At 28.9% G+C, this 23,594-nt stretch overlaps 2 protein-coding genes and 1 pseudogene across 2 annotated transcripts; all 3 read left to right on the top strand.

Annotated features, from left to right (window-relative positions):
• The first annotated feature begins 338 nt into the window (after positions 1-338).
• On the top strand, positions 339-5,482 carry LOC113851011 (annotated as a pseudogene).
• A 63-nt stretch (positions 5,483-5,545) lies between these two features.
• On the top strand, positions 5,546-10,528 carry LOC113851010 (probable LRR receptor-like serine/threonine-protein kinase At1g07560). Its single transcript, XM_027481507.1, has 10 exons — positions 5,546-5,670; positions 5,946-6,017; positions 6,362-6,433; positions 6,508-6,585; positions 7,274-7,416; positions 7,959-8,176; positions 8,301-8,427; positions 8,846-8,908; positions 9,194-9,383; positions 10,183-10,528. The coding sequence occupies exons 1-10, from the start codon at positions 5,546-5,548 to the stop codon at positions 10,526-10,528; spliced, it is 1,434 nt and encodes a 477-aa protein (XP_027337308.1).
• A 2,758-nt stretch (positions 10,529-13,286) lies between these two features.
• LOC113851009 (probable LRR receptor-like serine/threonine-protein kinase At4g29180) lies at positions 13,287-23,525 on the top strand. The gene is made up of 12 exons (XM_027481506.1): positions 13,287-13,750; positions 14,439-14,581; positions 17,191-17,740; positions 18,853-19,346; positions 19,431-19,566; positions 20,139-20,210; positions 20,285-20,362; positions 21,437-21,638; positions 21,734-21,854; positions 22,614-22,676; positions 22,761-22,950; positions 23,135-23,525. The coding sequence occupies exons 1-12, from the start codon at positions 13,287-13,289 to the stop codon at positions 23,523-23,525; spliced, it is 2,904 nt and encodes a 967-aa protein (XP_027337307.1).
• The last annotated feature ends 69 nt before the right edge of the window (positions 23,526-23,594 follow it).

Below are 23,594 nucleotides of genomic sequence, written 5' to 3'. Positions count from 1 at the left end.
CTGTGAGTACTTTTGAAACCCATACACATCATTCTTTTTTCTCTAAATTTTTTCAGTACAGAAGATTATCACACTCGCCCTCAGGACACGCAAATGAAGTTTGCAACACGCACAGTAGTCAAGAAACGAATCTCTTGACCCAGTCGATGATATGACAATAAGAACTAGCTGTTCAAAAGCACACTGTTATATACATATATATAAGCCTAACAACATATCTCACAGAGTATGATAGCTGATACTTTGCTTTGAATAAAGTTTTTGGTGAGTTCATGTTCGTCATTCTTCTCGCTGCATAAGCTCACGTGCATTGCATAAAGCATGGAAATAGGACCACAATGGATTGTCTCCTCAAAGTTAAACACATGGCTATGGTTTGTCTTGGTTCCAATTTTCATTACTCACGCCAACTCAAGACTAGACTAAACCTGTTGGAAGAGAAATTACCGACGATAACCATCCAGGTATCTACTACTAATTAAGTACTAATTTGGCTCAAATTTTAGGAGCATTTGAGTACATTGATGTACACTGTCTCGAGTATATCCATGCAAAATGCTGAGTTTTATTGCTAATTTGTTTAGTTTTCTATTTCGCATCCAAATTATGTATATTGTTGACTTTTTTCTTTAACTTGTTAAATCTATTTTATTAAGTTTTGTTCAAGAATTAGAATTGAAATGATATCTAAAATTAGAGATAGAAATAAGTTAAGTGAGTCGTAGAAAGGCCCATGACTTGACCCGTATTATACCTAAATTAAGTCATGTTTATTTATTAAAAGCGTTAAGTTAATTTTTTTTGACAAAAAATTATCTTATTAGTATTTTTATAAATAAGTCAGTCTTTTTATTAAAAAAATCGAGTTTAAGTTATTCATGAAACCTTTTAAATTCAACAAATCCACGTGTCATTGTTTAGAAACATCATGTGAAAAAAAGCTTTTAATAGGCTATTATATTTGAATTGCTAACGATCAAAATAGTTAATATGTTTCTTTTATATATATATATAATTTACCTTGGTATTGTTACACTGTTATTTTATTTACAATATAAATAGAAATTCAACTAACGGTTTAAAAAGATAGGTTAGATATTGTTATTTCAATTCTTATTACAGCACTCATTTAAGAATTCCATTTTTTTAAGTGTGAGATGAGTGTGGGAAACAGAGATTGGAATGGGAAAAATATTGTAATAGCAAAAGAGTTATTCTATTTTGATGCTTCTTAATTCATCACTCCCTTAAATTTATAATGAAAAATTAAATTGTAATGATTATATTATATTAATCAACAAACACTGAAACTAAAATAAGATGAACTATTAATCAACATGGTATATGAGAAATACCATTCTTTAAGACATGTTTTATAACTAGTCCACTATCTAAAATGCAAAGTTCTTTTCATCAATTCAAGCTTTGTCGGTATTTTTTTTAAGCCATGGTACCATAAGGTTGATTAACTCATATTTGATATTTAAGTGATTATAAAAATACTTTATTTAGAATCTGTCAATAAGTCATCCTTTTATTTATATAAAATACTTTTTCCGGTCTTATTTATAAAAGAAATATTTTTTTAAAAATTATCAAAAATAAAGATTCATTTTCACATATATTATTTGTTAAATTCTTTTTATATAATTACTTTTTATTTATCTTGATGAATTAGTTATTTTTTAAAAAAGACAAAAAATTCTTATTTAATAATATTAAATAGTATATTTTTGAATTTTTTTTTATTTTGTTAATCATTACTCATAGCAAAGCTATATAAAATTAATTTACTTACACAAACCTACATATAAGTCTTTATTATTATAGTGATGATTTTAGATGTGCAGATCTATTAATTTAATCTGAACTCGTGCAAATAACATTTTTCCAACGTAGCTCTTCTACTTTCACATTCATATTATCTGACATACATATTTTATAGATTTCATAAGCATAGATTGTGGATCACCCAGAGATTACTTGGATCCGGAAACTGGAATTTGGTATCAGACAGACGAAGATTTTGTGGAAACAGGAAAAAATCATATGGTTTCATCAAGTGTGGATCGCGACTTTGGGAAACAATTGAATACACTGAGAAGCTTTCCAGAGGGAGACAGAAACTGCTACACCCTAAACCTAAACAAGGCAAAAATAATAACTATTTAATCAGAGCTTTCTTTTCATACGGAAATTATGACTCCAAAAATGAAACCTCATCTTTCGACTTGTACATTGGGGTCAATTACTGGTACACAATAAATGTAGATCTGGACGACAATTACGACTTTGCCGAGGTTATTCACACTCCCTCAAGTGACACTATACAATTGTGTCTTGTAAGGACTGGACCAACAATACCTTACATTTCTACATTGGAATTACGCCCTTTGAACAATTCCATTTATCAGACAATGTCAAGTACTACTTCACAACCGCTACTGGATCACCAGACAAGGATCGATGTTGGCTTCCATGGAGAGCCTGTTTACTCCAGGTAATATCATCAACCCCTTACCATGATGAGTTAGTGGACGTGAGTTTTTCTCTCATTGCTGCTACTATAACAAAAATTAACAAATTGTTACTGAGACAAATAAAAATAATCTCTTGCTCATTAAATTTAGACATGATATTGGTACAACTGACAGACTATTCGGACTTCTAAAATCACTACCCTACGTCGATCGATCATGTGAGATAGTGGGCTTAGTTGGGTTAGTTGGCACTTGACTTAGTTTTTAATGGAGTTGGGTTAAAAAAAAATTCAAATTTATTTGAGTCATTCCTTAGATTTAATTATTTAAGTCCTACCCTTTAATGAGTATATTAATAGAGTTATCAAAATAAACTAAAGCTTTGACCTGTTTTTTTTTTTTTAAATCTTATATTTAGTGGATTTACGCTGGCTCTAAGCCTTAAAATAAAAATAATAGTGAGTTAGAGACAAGGTTAGAGATGATCTAACCCACTTATTTTATAAAGGAAGTAATAATTATTATATTATTTTTTATAATATTTATTAAATTATTTTATTTAAATGAATTAAAAATTATATTTAAAATATAAAAACTAATTTTAAAAATAAAAAACTATATACTCAATATATTAAAATTTTATCATAAAAATAATATTAAATATAATTATGTTATAAAATTAAATTAAACTTAGTTTTTGCACTTGTTTAATTTTATTAATTAAATTTAATATAGTATATTAATAATTTATTATTTTAATTAAGAATTAGTATTAAATATTTTTAACTAAACAATAATTAAATGATAAAATAATATTATAAAATAATATTTAATAATTATTTTAATAAATTTAATCAATTCTAGTATATTTAAATATTTTTAATGACTTTTAATAATTGTAAATTCATTATAGCTTAGGTTTATACATGGTATGATTATTTTTAATATAAATATAAATACGTAGAATCTTAAATAATTAATTTTAATAAATTTTATATAGATATATAAGTATAGATAGATTTTTATTATTAAAAAAATATAATTGTTAATATACATTTAAAATTTAATAATTAATAAATACTTAAATAAATCAACTTATAAATAAAAAATTAAATTATTATTTAATTTATCAATTTATATGTAATATATAAGTATGTATTTTAATTTATCGTATACATACTATTTTTTATATTACTTAAATGTTATGGTGTAGTTAATTTTAAGTATATTTATAGGTTTAAAATAATAAATTAATGTATAAAATAAAATTAAATATTATATATATATATATATATATATATATATTGCATGTAATTTAAAATTTTATATTAAGTTTTATCATAAATTTTTTATTAAAATAAAAATTTAGAAACACATATTATTTTAATTTAAATATAAATTTTATTAAATAAGATGAGTCAAAAATTAAATTTATAAACATTCATTAATTTTTACTATGTTCACATGTTACTTTTTTGCATCTATAAATTTTATAACATAAAATATTATATGCCTACAATTTCTATGATGAAAATGTTTATTTACTTTTTTTAACATATTAACTTTTATTTACTAGATTTAACAAATTTTTTTAGTATTATTTTTTATTGTTAATTTTATATGTTTACTATGACTTTATTTTTTGAATACAAGATATTTTTATATAAATAAAATATGACCCTGAGAATATATATATATATATATATATATATTTAATATTTTTATAAAAAAAAATTTATAATATAAAAATTTACTTAGATATTCTAATAATTATTGCAATTCATATAGAATTTTCTTAAATATAAATTTTTAAAAACATATAATTTATTTTTTTTACTTATAAAACTCTGACCTTAATTCTAACTTGTAGGCTTTTTGGTTCGCAGGATTTTGTAGCCCAAACTCACATACACTAGGATTAAGGCTGGGTTAAATGGACTTTTTACAGCTCTAAGTATATTTGGGCCGACTCATTTTATCTAATCACCTTTCCAATTCATGGTTGTGGTCAGCACAACGCTCGTAAACAAAATAATTTCACCATACACTCGATTCGGGGTATATGAAGTAAAAAGAAAAGAGAAATAGCGAGAGAGAGAGAGAGAGAATTGCGATAGATGGTGTAGTATTGCAAGGAAAAATAAAAAGAGAAGAAAGAAAATCGAGGCAAGAAAGATATAAAAATATTATACAAGTATATGAATATAATTTTTGTAAAGAAAAAAAGGCAGTGCTCAATATTTTAATATTTGAAATACAATAAATGTTAGTTACCATTTCTTTGCCATGTATCATATTGGAAGAAAAATGGAGGATGATTTTTCATTTTAAGTTAATATTGTAGATTATTATAAAATCTCCTGACCTTTTATACATAGTTCTATTACGCCAAAACGAAAGTTTAAAGTTGCTCTTTTTCCCAACAACACTTGAATCCAAATGTAAACAACAACAATAATAATTGTAAATCTTTTAGGTACAAAGATGACGTCTATGATCGGTTGTGGCGATATGACCAGTATAAAGTTACAAATAGTTGGCATCCTTTGGACGAATCAATTGATGTGGATCCTTCAACCAGTGCATATAAATTGCCAACCCAAGTATTAAGGACTGCATCCCAATCACTAAATGTCTCATACCCCTTGAAATTTGACTATAGTTCTTTGTTTGACGACCTGGATACAAATTATGAGTATCGTGTCTACTTTCACTTTGCTGAAATTGAGGCACTTCCACCAGGTCAAAATAGAATTATCAATATCACCCTTAATTCTAAACCCGTCCTCTCACACCCTTTGGTTCTTCAATACATGAAGCCAGTCACCATTACTCCTCAAGATGCAGTCCGAAGTAGAATTTCATTTAGCATTGGTGCAACGTCAGAATCTGCTGCTCCTCCCATCCTTAATGCCTTTGAGGTGTACAAGTTGATACCCTGTCTTTCTTTGCCAACAGACTCTCGAGATGGTTTCTACTATTACTATATGTTGTCTTGTTGAAGAATTAACTGTTTAGAAGAGCCTGTTGCTAACATTTTTCATTATGTTTTAGCTGGTGCTATTATGGACATTAAAAGCGCCTACCATATCACTTGGCTGAATTGGCAAGGGGACCCGTGTCTTCCAAAGCAATTTGCATGGGAGGGTCTCACTTGCAACTCTGACACCAATCCCAGGATCACAGCTTTGTGAGTACTAAGCTTCTTCAAGTCACTCTATATACCATCTAGGGTGCAAAGGGTGATTAATGCTATTAGAAAAGACGAATAATAAGAGAGGAGAAAAAAAAAATTACTTGTGTTTGACATCACCGTAACACTTTAATGCTAGTGGAAGATTATAGCACCACACATTGTCCAAACAGTGTGTATAAATTTAATTTCTTCTTCTTTTCATGTGTTATGCATTTATTTGTACTTTCCGTTCAAATGACTTGTTGAAATCATGTCAAACATACGAGCAGGAACTTGAGCTCAAGCAAATTGACAGGGGAGATAAATATTTCATTCTCATATCTTACAGAACTAGAAATCCTGTGAGTGTTATTGTTGTGGCTGATTCATTTTGTGCTCAAATATTATATATACTGGAGCATTGGCTCATTAGAAGCCTCACTGGCAGCATTATGCCAGCATTCTGTGTACAAGTTTACGCGACAGCTCCTAATTGTAAGGAAAAAACGTAGATATAATATTATAGACGCTTAATATTGTTCTTCAATTTTTATCTTATGATTTCATTTCAATAACTAAATTATTGGCAGTTACTAATTTTAATTCAAGAATAGAACAAACAATATTCATAATTTTGTATCTATTTTTTGTCCTTTCTGTAATCTACCCACCTGAATTTAATCCATAATGCGATACAATGTTCCAGGGATTTGTCAAATAACTATTTAGAAGGACCTGTGCCAGAATTTCTGGCAGAATTACCCAAGTTAAAATTACTGTAAGTTTGGTGACTTTTAACTTCTTACCTTCCTGTTAGGCACTTGGGTAATGTATATTTCACTGTCTTTGCAGTAATCTCACAGGGAACAAGCTTTCAGGCCCAATTCCTAAGGCTCTCAAGAAAAAGGCGGATACAACTCTGCAATTGAGGTTTTCTAGTATAATATTTTATATTCTTTGGTTCAATTGTAGCCCGCCTTTTCATTCATTTGATAATCCCCATAATATAACGAATTGTGGTTTGTTGATTGATGAAACAGCGATGCTGTAAAATATGTTCATATGGTTATACCAGTTAATGAGCGAAATATGTAAAAAGAAAGATATTAAAAATTTAATATCTACACTTAACATCATTTTTTATTTTAACACCTTAAAAAAAAAAAAAAAAATATATATATATATATATATATATATATATATATATATATATATATTAGCCCTTATGAAAACCAGTCCCTATTTCTTGCTGATCAACAATCAGCACTGGTGAGAATGAAAAAATAAACAACAGGATGCACTATTCGTTTAACTTCAGCCCCTTTGCCTTGTAGATCTTTAAGTAAATTGGAGAGGTTGTTTGTATCTTTTAATATATTTTTAAAATACGCGCGTGTGTGTATATATATATATATGTGTGTGTATAAAATAAAAATTAAAAGGGATAAAAATAATAATATTCGGTATTAATTTTAGTGTTTCAAACAAAGGCCCTTCATAATAACTGAATTTCGATGATGTATGATTGAATGTTAGTAGTTTCAAAACCTATTATTATGTAATGCAAAGGTAATCCATTGTATGACAACTAATATCGTATCACTTTGACCTTTTTCAGTGTGACCGATAATCCTTATATTTGTATGTCGCATTCATGCGAAAGGAAGAACTTTACAGCACCACTTGTTGCTTCAGTTTCAGCTTTAATTGTAATCATTTTGGTTGCTCTTGGATTTTGGATAATCAAGAGAAGACCGAAAGGTATTTAATGTACTTTTATCCAAGTTTCATGACTGAATGAACAATGCCATGAAGTACCTTGAAGCTATAATCAATTTATGTGAATATATTTAGCAGTTACTATTGCATGAAGAAGTTGGTTATATATATAGTTTTGTCTTCAGTTGCCTTAATTCCTTCGCTTGAGCCTTTGGTATACTTAGATATAAAATCATTTGAAGTTTTTATCTAAAAGGGTTTAAGAGATTTTGCTTTTGACACAATTCTCTCTCTATTAGTCTAACTCTCCTAAAAGTTTTATCTGTATTATGTTTTATGCTTGTATCAGTAATTTTAATTGAAAAGCTTTTGTAGCTTTTCTTCTACCAACGATTAATTTCTATTAATTCTGAATGGAACCATTAAAGAGATGTCATACTTGTACAAAACTTATGAATAATTATTTCTACAATTAAGAGAAAGATAGAAAGAGAAGTATGAGATAAGACATGAATGTTATGATAAAGAGAGATAGTGAGATCAACTTTGCTTCGTTTTGATTCGGTTTTTCTTTACTATTATAGTTATGCGTTCTGATTCTCAAAAGGGTAGATCATTGAAATCAAAACATCGAGCATTCAGTTATAGTGAGATTCTCAATATTACTGAAAACTTCAAAACTATTATTGGAGGAGGAGGATTTGGAAAAGTTTACTTTGGCACTCTGCAAGATAACACTGAAGTAGCTGTTAAGTTGCTTTCACCATCATCAATGCAAGGTTATAAGGAATTCCGATCTGAGGTCAGATACAGCACTTAAGTTAAAACACGTAATTTCAAATTTGATGTTAGTAAAGTAATATTTACATGGAAAATCCTACAATGTTTTTTAGTTAACTTTGGAATGGCTAAAATTTGGTACGCAGGCACAACTTCTTATGATTGTTCATCATAGAAATTTGGTCTCTCTAATTGGGTATTGCGATGAAGGTGATATTAAAGCATTGATTTATGAATACATGGCCAATGGAAATGTCCAACAGCACTTATCAGGTAATTTCTAGTTTTCTCTTGAGCAATCAATCTATCGGCATGCATGATAGATTTATTGTGTATTTGACACATTGAAAATTCCTGTAAATGTGGATCAACCATAGAAGCTACAGCTCATAGCATTGAAGTAAATGTGGATCCATGCTCATTCAAACGTGAATCCCAACATGTTATTATTCTATACTACTAACATAATATAAACAAAGGTGGAGTGCAAAACCTACATTAACTTTTCAGTCCACATGATATGATATCATTAGAAGGAACATGAATAAGGCAGGGAGGCTAAGAGGAGGAAATTTAATTTTGCCTAATTTTTCATTTCTGAGTGTTTCTACAGAACTGCAAGTGTGACGTCTATTTATTTTTCCATGTGAACCAAAACAAAATGGGCATGTTAATGTATATTTGTGTGCAGTGGACAATCCAAATGTCTTGAAGTGGAATGAGAGACTTATTGTCGCAGTGGATGCAGCACAAGGTATACAATCCATTTATATTTCTATTCAGGACAAAACTTAGGTACAAATTTTTAATGTACTTTCACTATTATTTCTAATCACAATTAAAGTTTAACTTCAAACTGCACAATAGAAGTCGTCATTTAAGGTTATTGCAATTTATTAAGGTGAAACTCTAATGGTGATCGGAAAAATAACACCAAAAGTACTTAATTGCACCTACGTTTTGTCTTTCTATTTATGGCAGTTTGTGTTTCTTGCTCCATTTACTCTAATCTAATTCTCTGTTTCTTATGGATTTTTAGGACTAGATTATCTGCATAATGGCTGTAAACCTCCTCTTATCCACAGAGATTTGAAGACTTCCAACATATTACTAGATCAGAACATGCATGCCAAGATTTCTGATTTTGGTCTATGCAGAGCTTTTGGTAACGATATTGATTCTCATATATCAACTCGTCCTGCTGGCACAGCAGGTTATGTTGATCCAGAGTAAGTAATTTTAGATTTACTGAAGTTCTATACTTTTGCAGTATTACTCTGCAGCTCCTTTTTTTTTTAATTGAAGTAGTGGATTTCATGGCTTTGAATTGAAACTACCCTCTGAATTAAACGTGCATCTCTTACTAGTGTAAAACAATGTTAGCTTGTTTAGAGTTACCAAAGAGATTGTTGTCTAAGGATTTCATTGGTCAAATTACATAATAGGTAGTGTGCTGTTTTCAATTTGTTTTCTATGTTTATTCCTTTTTAACCCTCCATCCTTACCAATTGATTGCTATAGAGTGGATGTAATGTTGTTCAAGTAGAGCAAATGAGATAAATTTACCAATGACTTGAATTACTAAACGTTCTAAACAAAATCTTTGAATCAATCAAAACACGATGAAACTTGAAGCTCAACAAAACTTACTCATTTAGTTTGAAAAGGACATGAAGCATTCTATCCTCTATTTTTCTTCCCATTTGGAAGAGTTTACGGCGAGCTTATAAAAATAACTTGCGACTCTCATAACTTCTTTTCAGCTTATTTCAGTTAGGTATTCGATGAATTTATCAGAATAAGCTCTTTTCAACTCATTCCAAGAAGTTTTACAGTGAAATATATGGTATAAGGTGTCGTGTAGTAAGAGCTTATTGAAGAAACACTAAAGCTATGTTTTCAAATACACCCTCACTATAAAAAGACTTCCTTATTTTAGTTGATATCTTATGTAGTTAAAAATGGAAGGAAAAGATGCGATACACAAGCCTTGGGTTCACTAATGCAGTTTGTTTGTTTTCTTAATAGATTTCAGAGAACTGGAAACTCAACTAAGAAAAGTGATATCTACAGCTTTGGGATAATTTTATTTGAGCTAATCACTGGGCAACAAGCAGTATTAAGAGCACCTGGAAGAAAGATTCACATCCTTGAGTGGGTTATACCAATAGTTGAAAGAGGAGATATTCAAAATGTTATTGATCCAAGATTACAGGAAGAATTCAATGTCAATTCTGCATGGAAAGCTATAGAGATTGCCTTATCTTGCATTTCACCAGTTGCAGCTGAAAGGCCTGACATAAGTGAAACATTGGCAGAGCTAAAGGAATGTCTACCTTTGAGATGGTTCAGAGACAAGCTGAAAGCGAAATAAGTCTACTTGATTCAAGTATTTCTCCCTCAGCTAGGTAGCTACCATGCAATGATCTCGTGTGCTATTTTATGTCACTGTTATTGCCTCAGTACAATTTCTCATTTATGTCACAATATATATGGAAGAATGTGCATGAAAAAGCAACAAATGATTAGTGGTTTACTCTTAAACCAAGGATTTGACAGAATATTAGTACTCAAATTGTGTGCTTTCTGTGTCAAGATAACTTTGTTATCCAATTTATAAAAAAAATCCGTTAGATAATTTTTATAATAAGAATGCATAAAAAAAAGCAGTGTTCATGTAATTTGAGCCATATTGGCTTTTTCATTTTTATCTTTTGCATTGATCGATATTTTATGAATTTGGATTTTCTCCTACGTACGTACGCGAGAATAGGACTATCTAATTTTATTTTTATTTAAGTAAATTACAATTTACTTAAGCAAATCCTGCTAGAAGATTCAGGGAAAAAAGAATGGAAAGATAAAACAAACGACTAATGAAATGCTTAAAAACATTGAAAATTTAACAATTTTACAAAAAACAAAAGATGGTTCATTACCGTTATGAACACAAATTCACACTTCCCAGAAAAACTCCACTATTGACTCATTGATTAGAAGAGTTTCTTCTTCTTCTTCTTCTAAGAGTGTTACACACACAAAATAACAGTGATGCATTGGAAGGGTACTCTCTGCTAAAGAATTGAGATTGGAAATTGAAGCAAACAAAGGAACTTTCTCTTCTGTACTTTTAAGGTTTATTTGATGAGTTCCATTACATTTCAAAAATATTGTCATTTCTTCTCTCTCTCTCTTTTTTTTTTTAACTCGTCTGTATTTTCTGCAAGAATATTAAAGTTTTGATTTTTATTTTTTTTTAGTACTTCATTAGTTATTTGTTTCATCTTTTCATTTTTCTCTAAGTCTCCCAAGATTCGTTTAAACGAATATAAACATTCTTGTTAAGATTTGGATCCATATTTTATGCCAATTACCATTAACAATCATTATCATTGTAAAACCTTAAACTAAAACAGAAACTAATATATTTAAGATGCTTGCTTATAATACCTGTAAATTTGATAGAGTATTTTATACTTTTCTTATATTAATGGGTGTTTTGTTTATATTTTAATGATAATATTTTAATAATAAATTATAAGGTAAATATTTGTTTTACATGTAAATAATTTTTTACACAGAAAGTAATCGTTAAATCGTATAAATAAATATTTACATCACATGACACATAAATTTCGCACACAAACATGTGAATCGCGCTGGTTTATTAATTGCATGACCTTGACCTCACCGCTTCAACTTGCCACGGTAATACCATATTATTATTTACAATTATAATATTATTAATTTTTTACATTAATTTTAAATATTTAAATATTTTTAAAATTTTTTAAGAAGTCCTATGTTTTAACTCGATCTTATATAAACTTCTTTTATGTTAATAATAATCACAAATCCACAGCAAAAATTATTTTTAGACCATTTAAAGTTAGGACTATATATATCCAAGCATTTTTATTATTATTTAATTCATCCTTTCTTTGCTTGTGGGAATAATCAGAAACAAACGGTACATTTGAATGGATGAGAAAAAAAAAAAAAAAAGATTATACGCTTAGATGTAAAAGAAATTAGGAAATTATTTTTTGCATATTTTATTTTTAAAAATTATATAAATAATCTTTTTATTGAAAAATAAAAAAAAATTATTTTTAATGATTTTATTAATTATTTATTTTTGCTCATTTTTTTATTCATTTAAACAAGAGAAAAGAACTTTTTTTTTTCTTATTCCAACTCATTAATATCAAATTTGTGTTATTCTATTTGTTACTATTTATTTCTTTTACCTCTGTTTTTTTTTTTCTCTTTATTTTCTCTCCTACCCAGGTGGAACATAAGGGTAGGAATGAATTATCGTGATCTACGTGCTTACACCGTGAGTTTCGATTGTGTAATGTGATAAATAAATATATATATATATATATATATATATATATATATATATAATTTAATTTTAGGTATAATTTCGTTTTGTAATTTTAAAAATTTTATCATTTTAATTTAATATTTCTTTCGATTATTTTTATAAAAAACAAAATAAAGTACTTTATTAGTTCTAATTATAAGAAATATAAAATACATTTAAAATGTATTAATTGTTAACTCTTTTATATTTTTTTTAGTAATTTCATTAAATATATAAGATACCAACTACAACTACATTATGATATTTTTAAAATATATAACTAATTTAATAACTTTTCTTAGTCTTAGTAATTTAATTTTTTATTTTTTATAAAAAAATAATCTCCACGCATTGACTTGAGCTTTGAAATGTCACATTTCTTAAGGTGGACCATTTAATTCCGCTTGTCCTATACTGCTATATATATGGAAGCAATTCTCATTTTGGTTTCAACAGAAGTTGGATGAATTTGAGATTTTGATAATCAGTGTATTGTTTTGTTTTTTCTTCTTCTCTTCCCATTTATTAATATTTTATATATAACATATAGTATGGGTAGCGTACCAAAATGGATTATTACCTTCAACGTATGCCTTATTTGCCTTCATTTTTTATTTATTCCCAGCAACTCAGAACTACGTCCATTTCTCAGAGACAAAATCTCTACGGACAACAATCCTGGTAAGTCCAAAAACTTTGATTCTATGTGAACTTAATCGTATGAAATGTTTGTTTGTTTAATTAAGATTCTCTCACCCTTAGAATGACATGGGATCAAAGAGATGACACTCATTTATTTTCTGATAAACGCTGGCAACAAATTGTAGGATTCATAAGCATTGACTGTGGAGCAAGTAGGGATTACGTGGACGAGAAAACGGGTTTTTTTTATCAGACCGACAAAGATTTTGTAGAAACGGGACAAAACTTTGAAGCATCACTCAATATTGTTAACGTAAACACCCCTGATTTTGGAAGAAAAATACACACACTAAGAAGCTTCCCTGAGGCAGATAGGAACTGTTATACGCTCAAACCCAAACAAGGTAAACACCAAAGTTACCTTATAAGAAGGGCATTCTTTGCATATGGAAACTATGATGGCAAAAATCAAACCCCATATTTTAATGTGTATCTTGGGATCAATTATTGGGACACCGTTGACATGGATATGTATTATGTTATTCCAATATTGCTGTCTCCAACTTTATCATGTGATGCAGCAAGGTCACCACCATGTAATGACCCAAAACCTTCAATACTCATTTTCTACCCTAATATTTCTCTGCTTTTCATGATATAAGTATGCATAAAATAATTAAAACTTGACAAAGTAAGATTTATAACTAAAAAATGGAAATATTTGATTTTATTGAAAAAGGGTAAAATAGATAATAATATTTTATGAACACACAATTCAAAGAACAAAAATTCATTTCCTTTAATTCTGAAGTGTACATGTGTATATATATAAAACAAAAGCTACAAAAATATGTGAAATAAAAAAAAATTAATATACAATATCATATGTAATATCAAGTTTTTATTGTAATAAAACTAGTAAAGCAAACTGAAACTATATATAAGTACTTTTGAAACCAACACGTCATTCCTTTTTCTCTAAATTTGTTTAGCACAGAAGATTATCACCCTCCCTTCACGAGAGGCAAATGAAGTTTGCACCACGCACACAGTAGTCAAGAAACGAATCTCTTGACCCAGCGATGATATGACAATAAGAACTAGCCGTTCAAAAGCATACTGTTAAAGACATGTATGTATGTGTGTATATATGCTAAGTCTAACAACATATCTCACAAAGTATGATAGCTGATACTTTGCTTTGAATAAAGTTTTTGGTGAGCTCATGTTCGTCATTCTTCTCGTTGCATAAGCTCGTGTGCATTGCATAAAGCATGGAAATAGGACCACAATGGATTGTCTCCTCAAAGTTGAACACATGGCTATGGTTTGTCTTGGTTCCAATTTTCATTACTCACGCCAGCTCAAGACTAGACAAACCTGTTGGAAGAGAAATTACCAACGATAACCATCCAGGTATCTACTACTAATTAAGTACTAATTTGGCTCAAATTTTTGGAGTATTTGAGTACATTGATGTACAATGTCTCGAGTATATCCATGCAAAATGCTAAGTTTTATTACTAATTTGTTTAGTTTTCTATTTCACGCATCCAAATTATGTATCTTGTTGACTTTCTTCTCTAACTTGTTAAATCTATTTTATAAAGTTTTGTTAAAAAATTAGAGTTGAAATGATATCTAAAACTAAAGATAGAAATAAGTTAAGTGAGTCGTAGAAAGTCCCATGGCTTCATCCATATTTTACCTAAATTAAGTTATGTTTATTTACTAAAAGCGTTAAGTTAATTTTATTTTTTTTTGACAAAAAAATATCTTATTATTATTTTTATAAATAAGTCACTTTTTATTTTAAAAAATTCGAGTTTAGGTTATTCACGAAAACTTTTAAGTTTAATAAATCCACGCATTGTGCTAAACTCGGTTTTCTAGCTAGCTATATCATTCTTACAATTGTTGAAAAGATGTGCTGAAGCTTTTAATAGGCTTATATTAGAATTGCTAATCATTATTAACGGTCAAAATAGTTAACATATTTCTTTTATATATATATAGGAGAATAATCTTTTTACACCAGTATAAGTCTAAAAATTCTTACACTCAATCTGAGTCTTTCATTTAACTTAAATTTAATGGTCAGTGAAATAATAAATTACAATCCGTAAGATTTAAGTTAAATGAAAGATTCAGATTGAGTGTAAGAAGTTTTAGACTTAAAAATATTTTACCCCATATATATATATATTATTTACCTAGGTATTGTTACATTGTTATTTTATTTACAGTAATAGAAATTCAACTAACGGTTTAAAAAGGATAGCTTAAGTATTGTTATTCCAATTCTTATTACAGCAATCATTACAGAATTCTATTTTTTTTAAAGTTTAAATATACTTTTACTACCTTTAAATAAGGCTTATTTCGAATTTCTACCTATAAAAATATTTTTTTTATTTTAATACTTAACTATTTTTTTTTATTTTGCATCTGACGTTAAACTTCATCAGTTAAGTGGTGACGTGACTCTTAGTTTGTTATGTCATCTCAATCTCTCTCTTTCATCTTACCTTTAAATTTTCACATCACGAATGTTTTAACTACCTCTAAATAGAGTTTATTTCAAATTACTACCTATTAAATATATTTTTTTATTTTAATGTCTAACTAGTTTTTTTTAATTTTATATTTAACGTTAAACTCGTCAACTAAATAGTGACATTACTCACAATTTATCACGTCACCTCAATCTCTCTTCTCCACCTCACTCTTAAAATTTCAAAAAATTGTTGTTGAAAGAAATAAGGTGAAAATTTTAAAATATTTAGTGTTTGTTCTTTGATTTTTTATTACCATTGTGAATATAGTGATTGTGCTTTGGTTTTTCACTTGAAAATAAAGATTAAGAATATACCCCTTTAGGGTGACATGACAAACTGTAAGTCACATTACTATTTAAATAACAAAAGTTAACGTCATGTATAAAATTGAAAAAATATAATTAGGCATTAAAATAAAAAAATAAATTTAATAGGTAATATTTGAAATAAGCTCTATTTAAAGGCAGTTAAAACATGTGTGACATAAAAATTTAAAAAGGAGATGGAAGAGGAAGATTGGGGTGACGTGGCAAATTATGAATCACATCATCACTTAACTAACAGAGTTTAAGGTCAGGTGCAAAATTAAAGAAAAAATTAGTTAGATATTAAAATAAAAAAAATATAGGTAATAATTTGAAATAAATCTTATTTAGAAGTAATAAAAATACATTTAAATCTTTTTTTTAAGTGTGAAATGAGTGTGGGAAACAGAGATTGAAAAACCAAAAAAAAAATTGTAATAACAAAAAAGTTATTCTATTTTTATGCTTATTAATTTATCATTCTCTTAAATTTATAATAAAAACTAAATTATGATGATTATATTCTATTTATCAACAAACATTTAAAATAAAATAAGATAAACTATTAATCAACATGTCATATGAGAAATATCATTCTTTAAGACATGTTTTATCACTATTCCATTATTAACTTTTCCAAAATGCAAAGTTCTATTCATCAATTCAAGCTTTGTTAGTATTTTTTTTAAGCCATGGTTGAGATTGATTAACTCATATTTGATATTCAAGTGACTATGAAAACACTTTATTTAGAACTTGTCAAGTCACCTTTCTATGGTCTTATTTATAAAAAAAATTATTTTTTTTTAAATTATTAAAAAAATATTCATTTTTCGATATATTATTTGTTAAATTATTTTTATATAGTTAATTTTTATTTACCTTGATTAATTATTTATTTTTAAAAAAAGATAAAAAATATTATTTAATAATATTAAATAGTATATTTTTAAATATTCTATTTTTATTTTGTTAATCATTACTCATAGCAAAACTATATAAAATTAATTTACTTACACAAACCCACATATAAGTCTTTATTATTATAGTGATGATTTAGATGTGCAGATCAATTAATTTAATCTGAACTTATGCAAATAACATTCTTCCAACGTAGCTCTTCTACTTTCACATCATATAATCTGACATACATATTTTATAGATTTCATAAGCATAGATTGTGGATCACCCAGAGATTACTTGGATCAAGCAACTGGAATTTGGTATCAGACAGACGAAGGTTTTGTGGAAACAGGAACAAATCATAGGATTTCATCAAGTGTGTTCTTCGACAATCCCTACTTTGGGGAACAATTGAATACACTGAGAAGCTTTCCAAAGGGAGACAGAAACTGCTACACCCTAAAACCTAAACAAGGCAAAAATAATAGCTATTTAATCAGAGCTTTCTTTGCATACGGAAATTATGACTCCAAAAATGAAACCCCATCTTTCGACTTGTACATTGGGGTCAATTACTGGCATACAATAAATGAGGACCAACATCATTACATCTTTGCCGAGGTTATTCACACTCCCTCAAGTGACACTATACAATTGTGTCTTGTAAAGACTGGACCAACAATACCTTACATTTCTACATTGGAATTACGTCCTTTGAACAATTCCATTTATCAGACTACTTCACAAGCGCTACTGCATCAACATTTAAGGATCGATGTTGGCTTCCATGGATGGCCTCTTCACTCCAGGTAATATCATCAACCCCTTACCATGATGAGTTAGTGGACGTGAGTTTTTCTCTCATTGCTGCTAATGTAACAAAAATTAATAAATTGCTACTGAGACAAATAAAAATAATCTCTTGCTCATTAAATTTAGACATGATATTGGTACAACTGACAGACTATTCGAAATTCTAAAATGACTACCCTATGTGAATCATGTGAGACAGCGTTAATAAAAATGAGTTTTGTTGACTTTAGCTTATGGTTGAGAATAAATAACTAATAATAATAAATTTTTTTAGAAAAAGAAAATTTATTCTATTTTTATAACTTTAATATAATAATAGAGTATTTTTTTATAAAAATATTTTATTTTTAAATATTTATCCTCAATTTTATAGGCTAAGGTTAGCAAAATATAATAATAATATCATTATAATAATTGTTATTAGCAAATAGTGGACTTATTTGGGTTAGTTGGCACTTGACTTAGTTTTTGATTGAGTTGGGTTAATAACAATTCAAATTTATATGGGTCATTCCTTAAATTTAATTATTTAAGTCCTACCCTTTAATGAGAATATTTAGGCCGACTCATTATATTTAATCACCTTTTCAATTCACGATTGTGGTCAGCACAACTCTCGTAAACAAAATAATTTCACCATACACTCCATTTGTGGTATATGAAGTAAAAAGAAGAGAGAAATAGAAAGAGAGAGAGAGAGAGAGAGAGAGAGAGAGAGAGAGAGAAATTGCGATAGATGGTGTAGTATGACAAGAAAAAAAAAAGAGAAAAATGAAAATTTTGGCAAGAAAGATATAAAAATATTATACAAGTATATGAATGAATATAATTACTGTAAAGAAAAAAAGTAGTGCTCAATATTTTAATATTTGAAATACAATGAATGTTAGTCAGTATTTACCATTTCTTTGCCATGTATCATATTGGAAGAAAAATGGAGGATGATTTTTCATTTTAAGTTAATATTGTAGATATATTATTATAAAATCTCTTGACCTTTTATACACAGTTCTATTACGCCAAAACGAAAGTTTAAAGTTGCTTCTTTTTCCCAACAACACTTGAATCCAAATGTAAACAACAACAATAATAATTGTAAATCTTTTAGGTACAAAGATGACGTCTATGATCGGATGTGGCGATATGACCAATATAACGATACAAATGGATGGCATCCTTTAGACGAATCAATTGATGTGGATCCTTCAACCAGTGCATATAAATTGCCAACCCAAGTACTAAGGACTGCATCCCAATCACTAAATGTCTCGTACCCCTTGAAATTTGACTATAGTTCTTTGTTTGACGACCTGGATACAAATTATGAGTATCGTGTCTACTTTCACTTTGCTGAAATTGAGGCACTTCCACCGGGTCAAAATAGAATTATCAATATCACCCTTAATTCTAAACCCGTCCTCTCACACCCTTCGGTTCTTCAATACATGAAGCCAGTCACCATTAGTCCTCAAGATGCAGTCCGAGGTAGAATTTCATTTAGCATTAGTGCAACGCCAGAATCTGCTGCTCCTCCCATCCTTAACGCCTTTGAGGCCTACAAGTTGATACCCGGTCTTTATTCCCCAACAGACGCTCGAGATGGTTTCTACTACTACTATATGTTGTCTTGTTGAAGAATTAACTGTTTAAAAGAGCCTGTTGCTAACATTTTTCATTATGTTTTAGCTGGTGCTATTATGGACATTAAAAGCGCCTACCATATCACTTGGCTAAATTGGCAAGGGGACCCGTGTCTTCCAAAGCAATTTGCATGGGAGGGTCTCACTTGCAACTCTGACACCAATCCCAGGATCACAGCTCTGTGAGTACTAAGCTTCTTCAAGTCACTGTATATACTATCTAGGGTGCAAGGGTTGATTACTGCTATTAGAAAAGACGTATAAAAAGAAAGGAGAAAAAAAAATTTACTTGTGTTTAACATCACCGTAACACATTAATCCTAGTGGAAGATTATAGCACCACACATTGTCCAAAAAGTGCGTGTATAAATTTAATTTCTTCTTCTTTTCATGTATTTATGCATTTCTCTGTACTTTTGGTTCAAATGACTTGTTGATGAATTCATGTCAAACATACAAGCAGGAACTTGAGCTCAAGCAAATTGTCAGGGGAGATAAATATTTCATTCTCGTATCTTACAGAACTAGAAATCCTGTGAGTAGTTATTGTTGTGGCTGATTCATTTTGTGCTCATGAATTTACGTTTTTTCTTATGCTTTCATCTCAATAACTCAATTAATGGCAGTTACCAGATGAAATAGTAATTTTAATTCAATAATAGAACAAACAATATTCATAATTTTGTATCTATTTTTTGTCCTTTCTGTAATCTACCCACCTGAATTTAATCCATAATGCGTTACAATGTTCCAGGGATTTGTCATATAACTATTTAGAAGGACCTGTGCCAGAATTTCTGGCAGAATTACCCAAGTTAAAATTACTGTAAGTTTGGTGACTTTTAATTTCTCACCTTCCTGTTAGGCCATTGGGTAATATATATTTCACTGTCTTTGCAGCAATCTCACAGGGAACAAGCTTTCAGGCCCAATTCCTAAGGCTCTCAAGAAAAAGGCCGATACAACTCTGCAATTGAGGTTTCTAGTAAAATATTTTCTATTCTTTGGTTCAATTGTAGCCTTCCTTTTCATTCATTTGATAACCCCCACAATATTACGAATTGTGATTTGTTGATTGATGTAACTGCGATGCTGTAAAATATGTTCATATGGTTATACCAGTTGATGAGCGAAATATGTAAAAAGAAGGATATTAAAAATTTAATTTCTCCACTTAACATCGTTTATTATTTTAACACCGTAAAAAAATTTATATATTTTATATTGTATATTTCCTGAAGGAGAGGAAAAACTCTGCAGATTTTCATGAAATGTTTTGGACTTTACTTTCGTTTTTGCTTATTTGTTCACCAACTAAACTAGTGGAGACACATACAAAGTTTGTCATCAATTTAAAATGAGAGTTCTCGAATGCAAAATAAGAAATTACGTATTTATTTTATGAAAATTGATACAGACCCATTCCATATTAAAGTTCTTAATTAGTTTCTTTTTATTAGTTCAATTAACTACTAACCCACATGTAAGTTTTATATGTTAGTTTTGGGGGAAATCCAAATATTTGTACCTCGACTTCATGCCACAAGGCCAAGAGAAAAAAGGTAATGATTCCATTGGTAGTATCACTTGTGGGAGCCTTCATACTTTTGACAGCAACACCCTTTATTTTTAGAAGAAAACTACAAGGTACGATATAACAACTTCTCTCATTGATTTGGAGGTACAAAATTGCATGACAAAATCATGAACTGGCCAAATATTTTCAAATATATATATATAAATATCATCTTTGAAATTTTTTTAAAAATTGATAAAATCAAAAAGAAATTGAATAACTTTCTTACTCTTCGTTGTTTTAGAAATGTTAATAACATTATTTTTAATACATGCTTTGTTATCGATTAAATTTTATTAAAAAATACATAAATTATGTGATCATACTTTTTCTTTTAATTTAATATTTTTTAAATTTTGAATAAAGTTTAACCAATTATATACATTATCCCTCTTATTATTCTATTTAACATGCTAACAAAAGTGTATTAACCAAGTAGTACTATGTTTTCTTCTATAAGATGTGAACAAGTTGAGTTGTTCCAACACATTTGATTATGTGGACTCAAATACGCAAGAGGTCACCTACGGGGAGATTCTAAGTATCACCAATAACTTAGAGAGGGTGGTGGGTAAAGGAGGATATGGAACTGTCTACTATGGTTGCATAGGTGAAAGACAAGTAGCAGTGAAGATGCTTTCTCCTTCAACTCAAGGTTTTCAGCAATTTCAGACAGAGGTATTATTTGTATTAATTATTGATTCCCTTAAACTCTCACTATACTCAATAGTTCAAGTCTCTTAAGACGAAGGAATATTAACTCTGATCTGCAGGCAAAAATTCTCAATAGAGTACATCACAAATGTTTGACTCCTCTCATTGGATATTGCAATGAAGCCTCGGCACTCATCTATAAATACATGCCCAACGGAAACTTGGCAGACCATCTTTCAGGTAAGAAATATTTTCTGATTCTATTTTCTATTTTCATTTTCTGAAAATAGTTTTCATTTTTAAATTTTTAGTTACGAAGAGTCTTGCTAATATCCTGTGATTCGTTAAAGGATTAATATATTATAAATTTTTAGTAAAAATTATGTTGAGGGTACATTAAAAATTATGAAGAGAGTATTAATTTCATACATTTTAATAAACAAATTTTACTTTAAATTTCGTAATTAGAACTTTTAAGACACTGTGTAGCGTTTGTTATGTAGAAATTATATAAAAGTTAAGTCTTAGTGATTATAAAATTGTGTTGCACATTATTTTATTCATATTACAGATTAATTTCAAATGTCTTTTGCAAAATAATTTTACATTTTATTGTCATTATAAAATGACACTTTTTGTGAATGCTTAATTAACTCAGGAAAGTGATGATAATTTTTGAACTTGATTTTAGAAATAATTGCATAAATGACATTATTTTCACTTTGTTTCATGTGTTTAAAATATTTATATATATAAAAAAAAATTAAAGTCTTATAATCCTTATTTCTTATGTAAATCTTTTTAAAAAATAAAATACTGTGTGATCTTTTAATTCTTTTTTATTTTTTTCTATAACTATACTAACTACTTACATTTCTAAATTTAAATCGTATATATTGCATATCACTTATGTGACTATCTCCTCTTTCATAGCATGTCTGTTTGTTTGTGTTTTATTGACCAAGGTCTTGAATCTCAATACTCACAATATGCATGCAGATAAAAATCAATTTTCGCTAGTTTGGAACCAGAGGCTTCAAATTGCTCTGGACTCTGCAATAGGTGAGGAAAGGGGGAAAAAGTTGCGTTGGTCTTTGTGTTGAACCAATTCAAGCTTAACAGCATTACTATTCTATCTGCACGCAGGCTTGGAGTATCTTCATAAATGTTGTAAGCCTCCAATTGTACACAGAGATGTCAAGACTAGTAACATTTTACTCGATGAAAATTTCAATGCTAAAATATCTGATTTTGGATTATCAAGGATCTTTTCGAATGAATGTGACACCCATGTGCTAACAAAAGTTGCAGGCACCCCAGGATACTTTGATCCTGAGTAAGTTATAAATTACCATTTAAACTTTAGTGCACACATAACTAAGTTTAAGAAAATACATTTTTTGTAGTACAATTAGAAATTTCTGAATTAGTGTTCTGCGGTTCAAAAATTACAAATAATTTTTTTATTAAAAAACATAAAAACACTTATTAAGTAACTACATTAATTGTTTGTCATGCAGATACTACAAAACAAACAAGTTGACTGAAAAAAGTGATGTCTATAGTTTTGGAATTGTTCTCTTAGAGATAATCACGGGGCACCCTGCTATTTTGAAAAACCATGAGAACACACACATAGTTCAATGGGTGAATTCCATGTTAGATGATGAAGGTGAAATTGATACTATAATGGATCCAAGGTTACAAGGAACATATGACATTGGGACTGCAAGTAAAGTGGTAGATGTAGCAATGGCTTGTGTAGCTCCGAGTTCTATTAAGAGGCCAACAATGAACGAAGTGATGATAGAATTAAAACAATGTTTTCCCATGGAGAATCTTGATTGTTCATCATCAATTGAATCCTCAGTGGCACCATCAATTAGCGGAAAAAGTTCTCTCGAGAGGTAGTAACTTTGCAAATTTGAAAGGAAGAGGAATATATAACTTTAAAGATTAAGTTTTCCATCATTTTTATTT

This window comes from Abrus precatorius, unplaced genomic scaffold (assembly GCF_003935025.1).
Source record: "Abrus precatorius isolate BTA unplaced genomic scaffold, Abrus_2018 Scaffold9, whole genome shotgun sequence".
Classification (NCBI taxonomy): Eukaryota; Viridiplantae; Streptophyta; class Magnoliopsida; order Fabales; family Fabaceae; genus Abrus; species Abrus precatorius.
Note: the sequence above shows the minus strand (reverse complement) of the source record. Positions and strands in the feature narration are given on the sequence as shown.

Bases quoted from the DNA above. Each gene is read 5' to 3' on its own strand.
- LOC113851009 (XM_027481506.1), top strand. From the start codon at position 13,287: ATGACATGGGATCAAAGAGATGACACTCATTTATTTTCTGATAAACGC. The intron at 19,347-19,430 runs GTTTCTACTACT...ATTATGTTTTAG, and splicing joins CCCAACAGACGCTCGAGATG to CTGGTGCTATTATGGACATT. The intron at 22,951-23,134 runs GTAAGTTATAAA...TTTGTCATGCAG, and splicing joins CCAGGATACTTTGATCCTGA to ATACTACAAAACAAACAAGT.
- LOC113851010 (XM_027481507.1), top strand. From the start codon at position 5,546: ATGGACATTAAAAGCGCCTACCATATCACTTGGCTGAATTGGCAAGGG. The intron at 6,018-6,361 runs GTGAGTGTTATT...ACAATGTTCCAG, and splicing joins CTTACAGAACTAGAAATCCT to GGATTTGTCAAATAACTATT. The intron at 7,417-7,958 runs GTATTTAATGTA...TTACTATTATAG, and splicing joins AATCAAGAGAAGACCGAAAG to TTATGCGTTCTGATTCTCAA.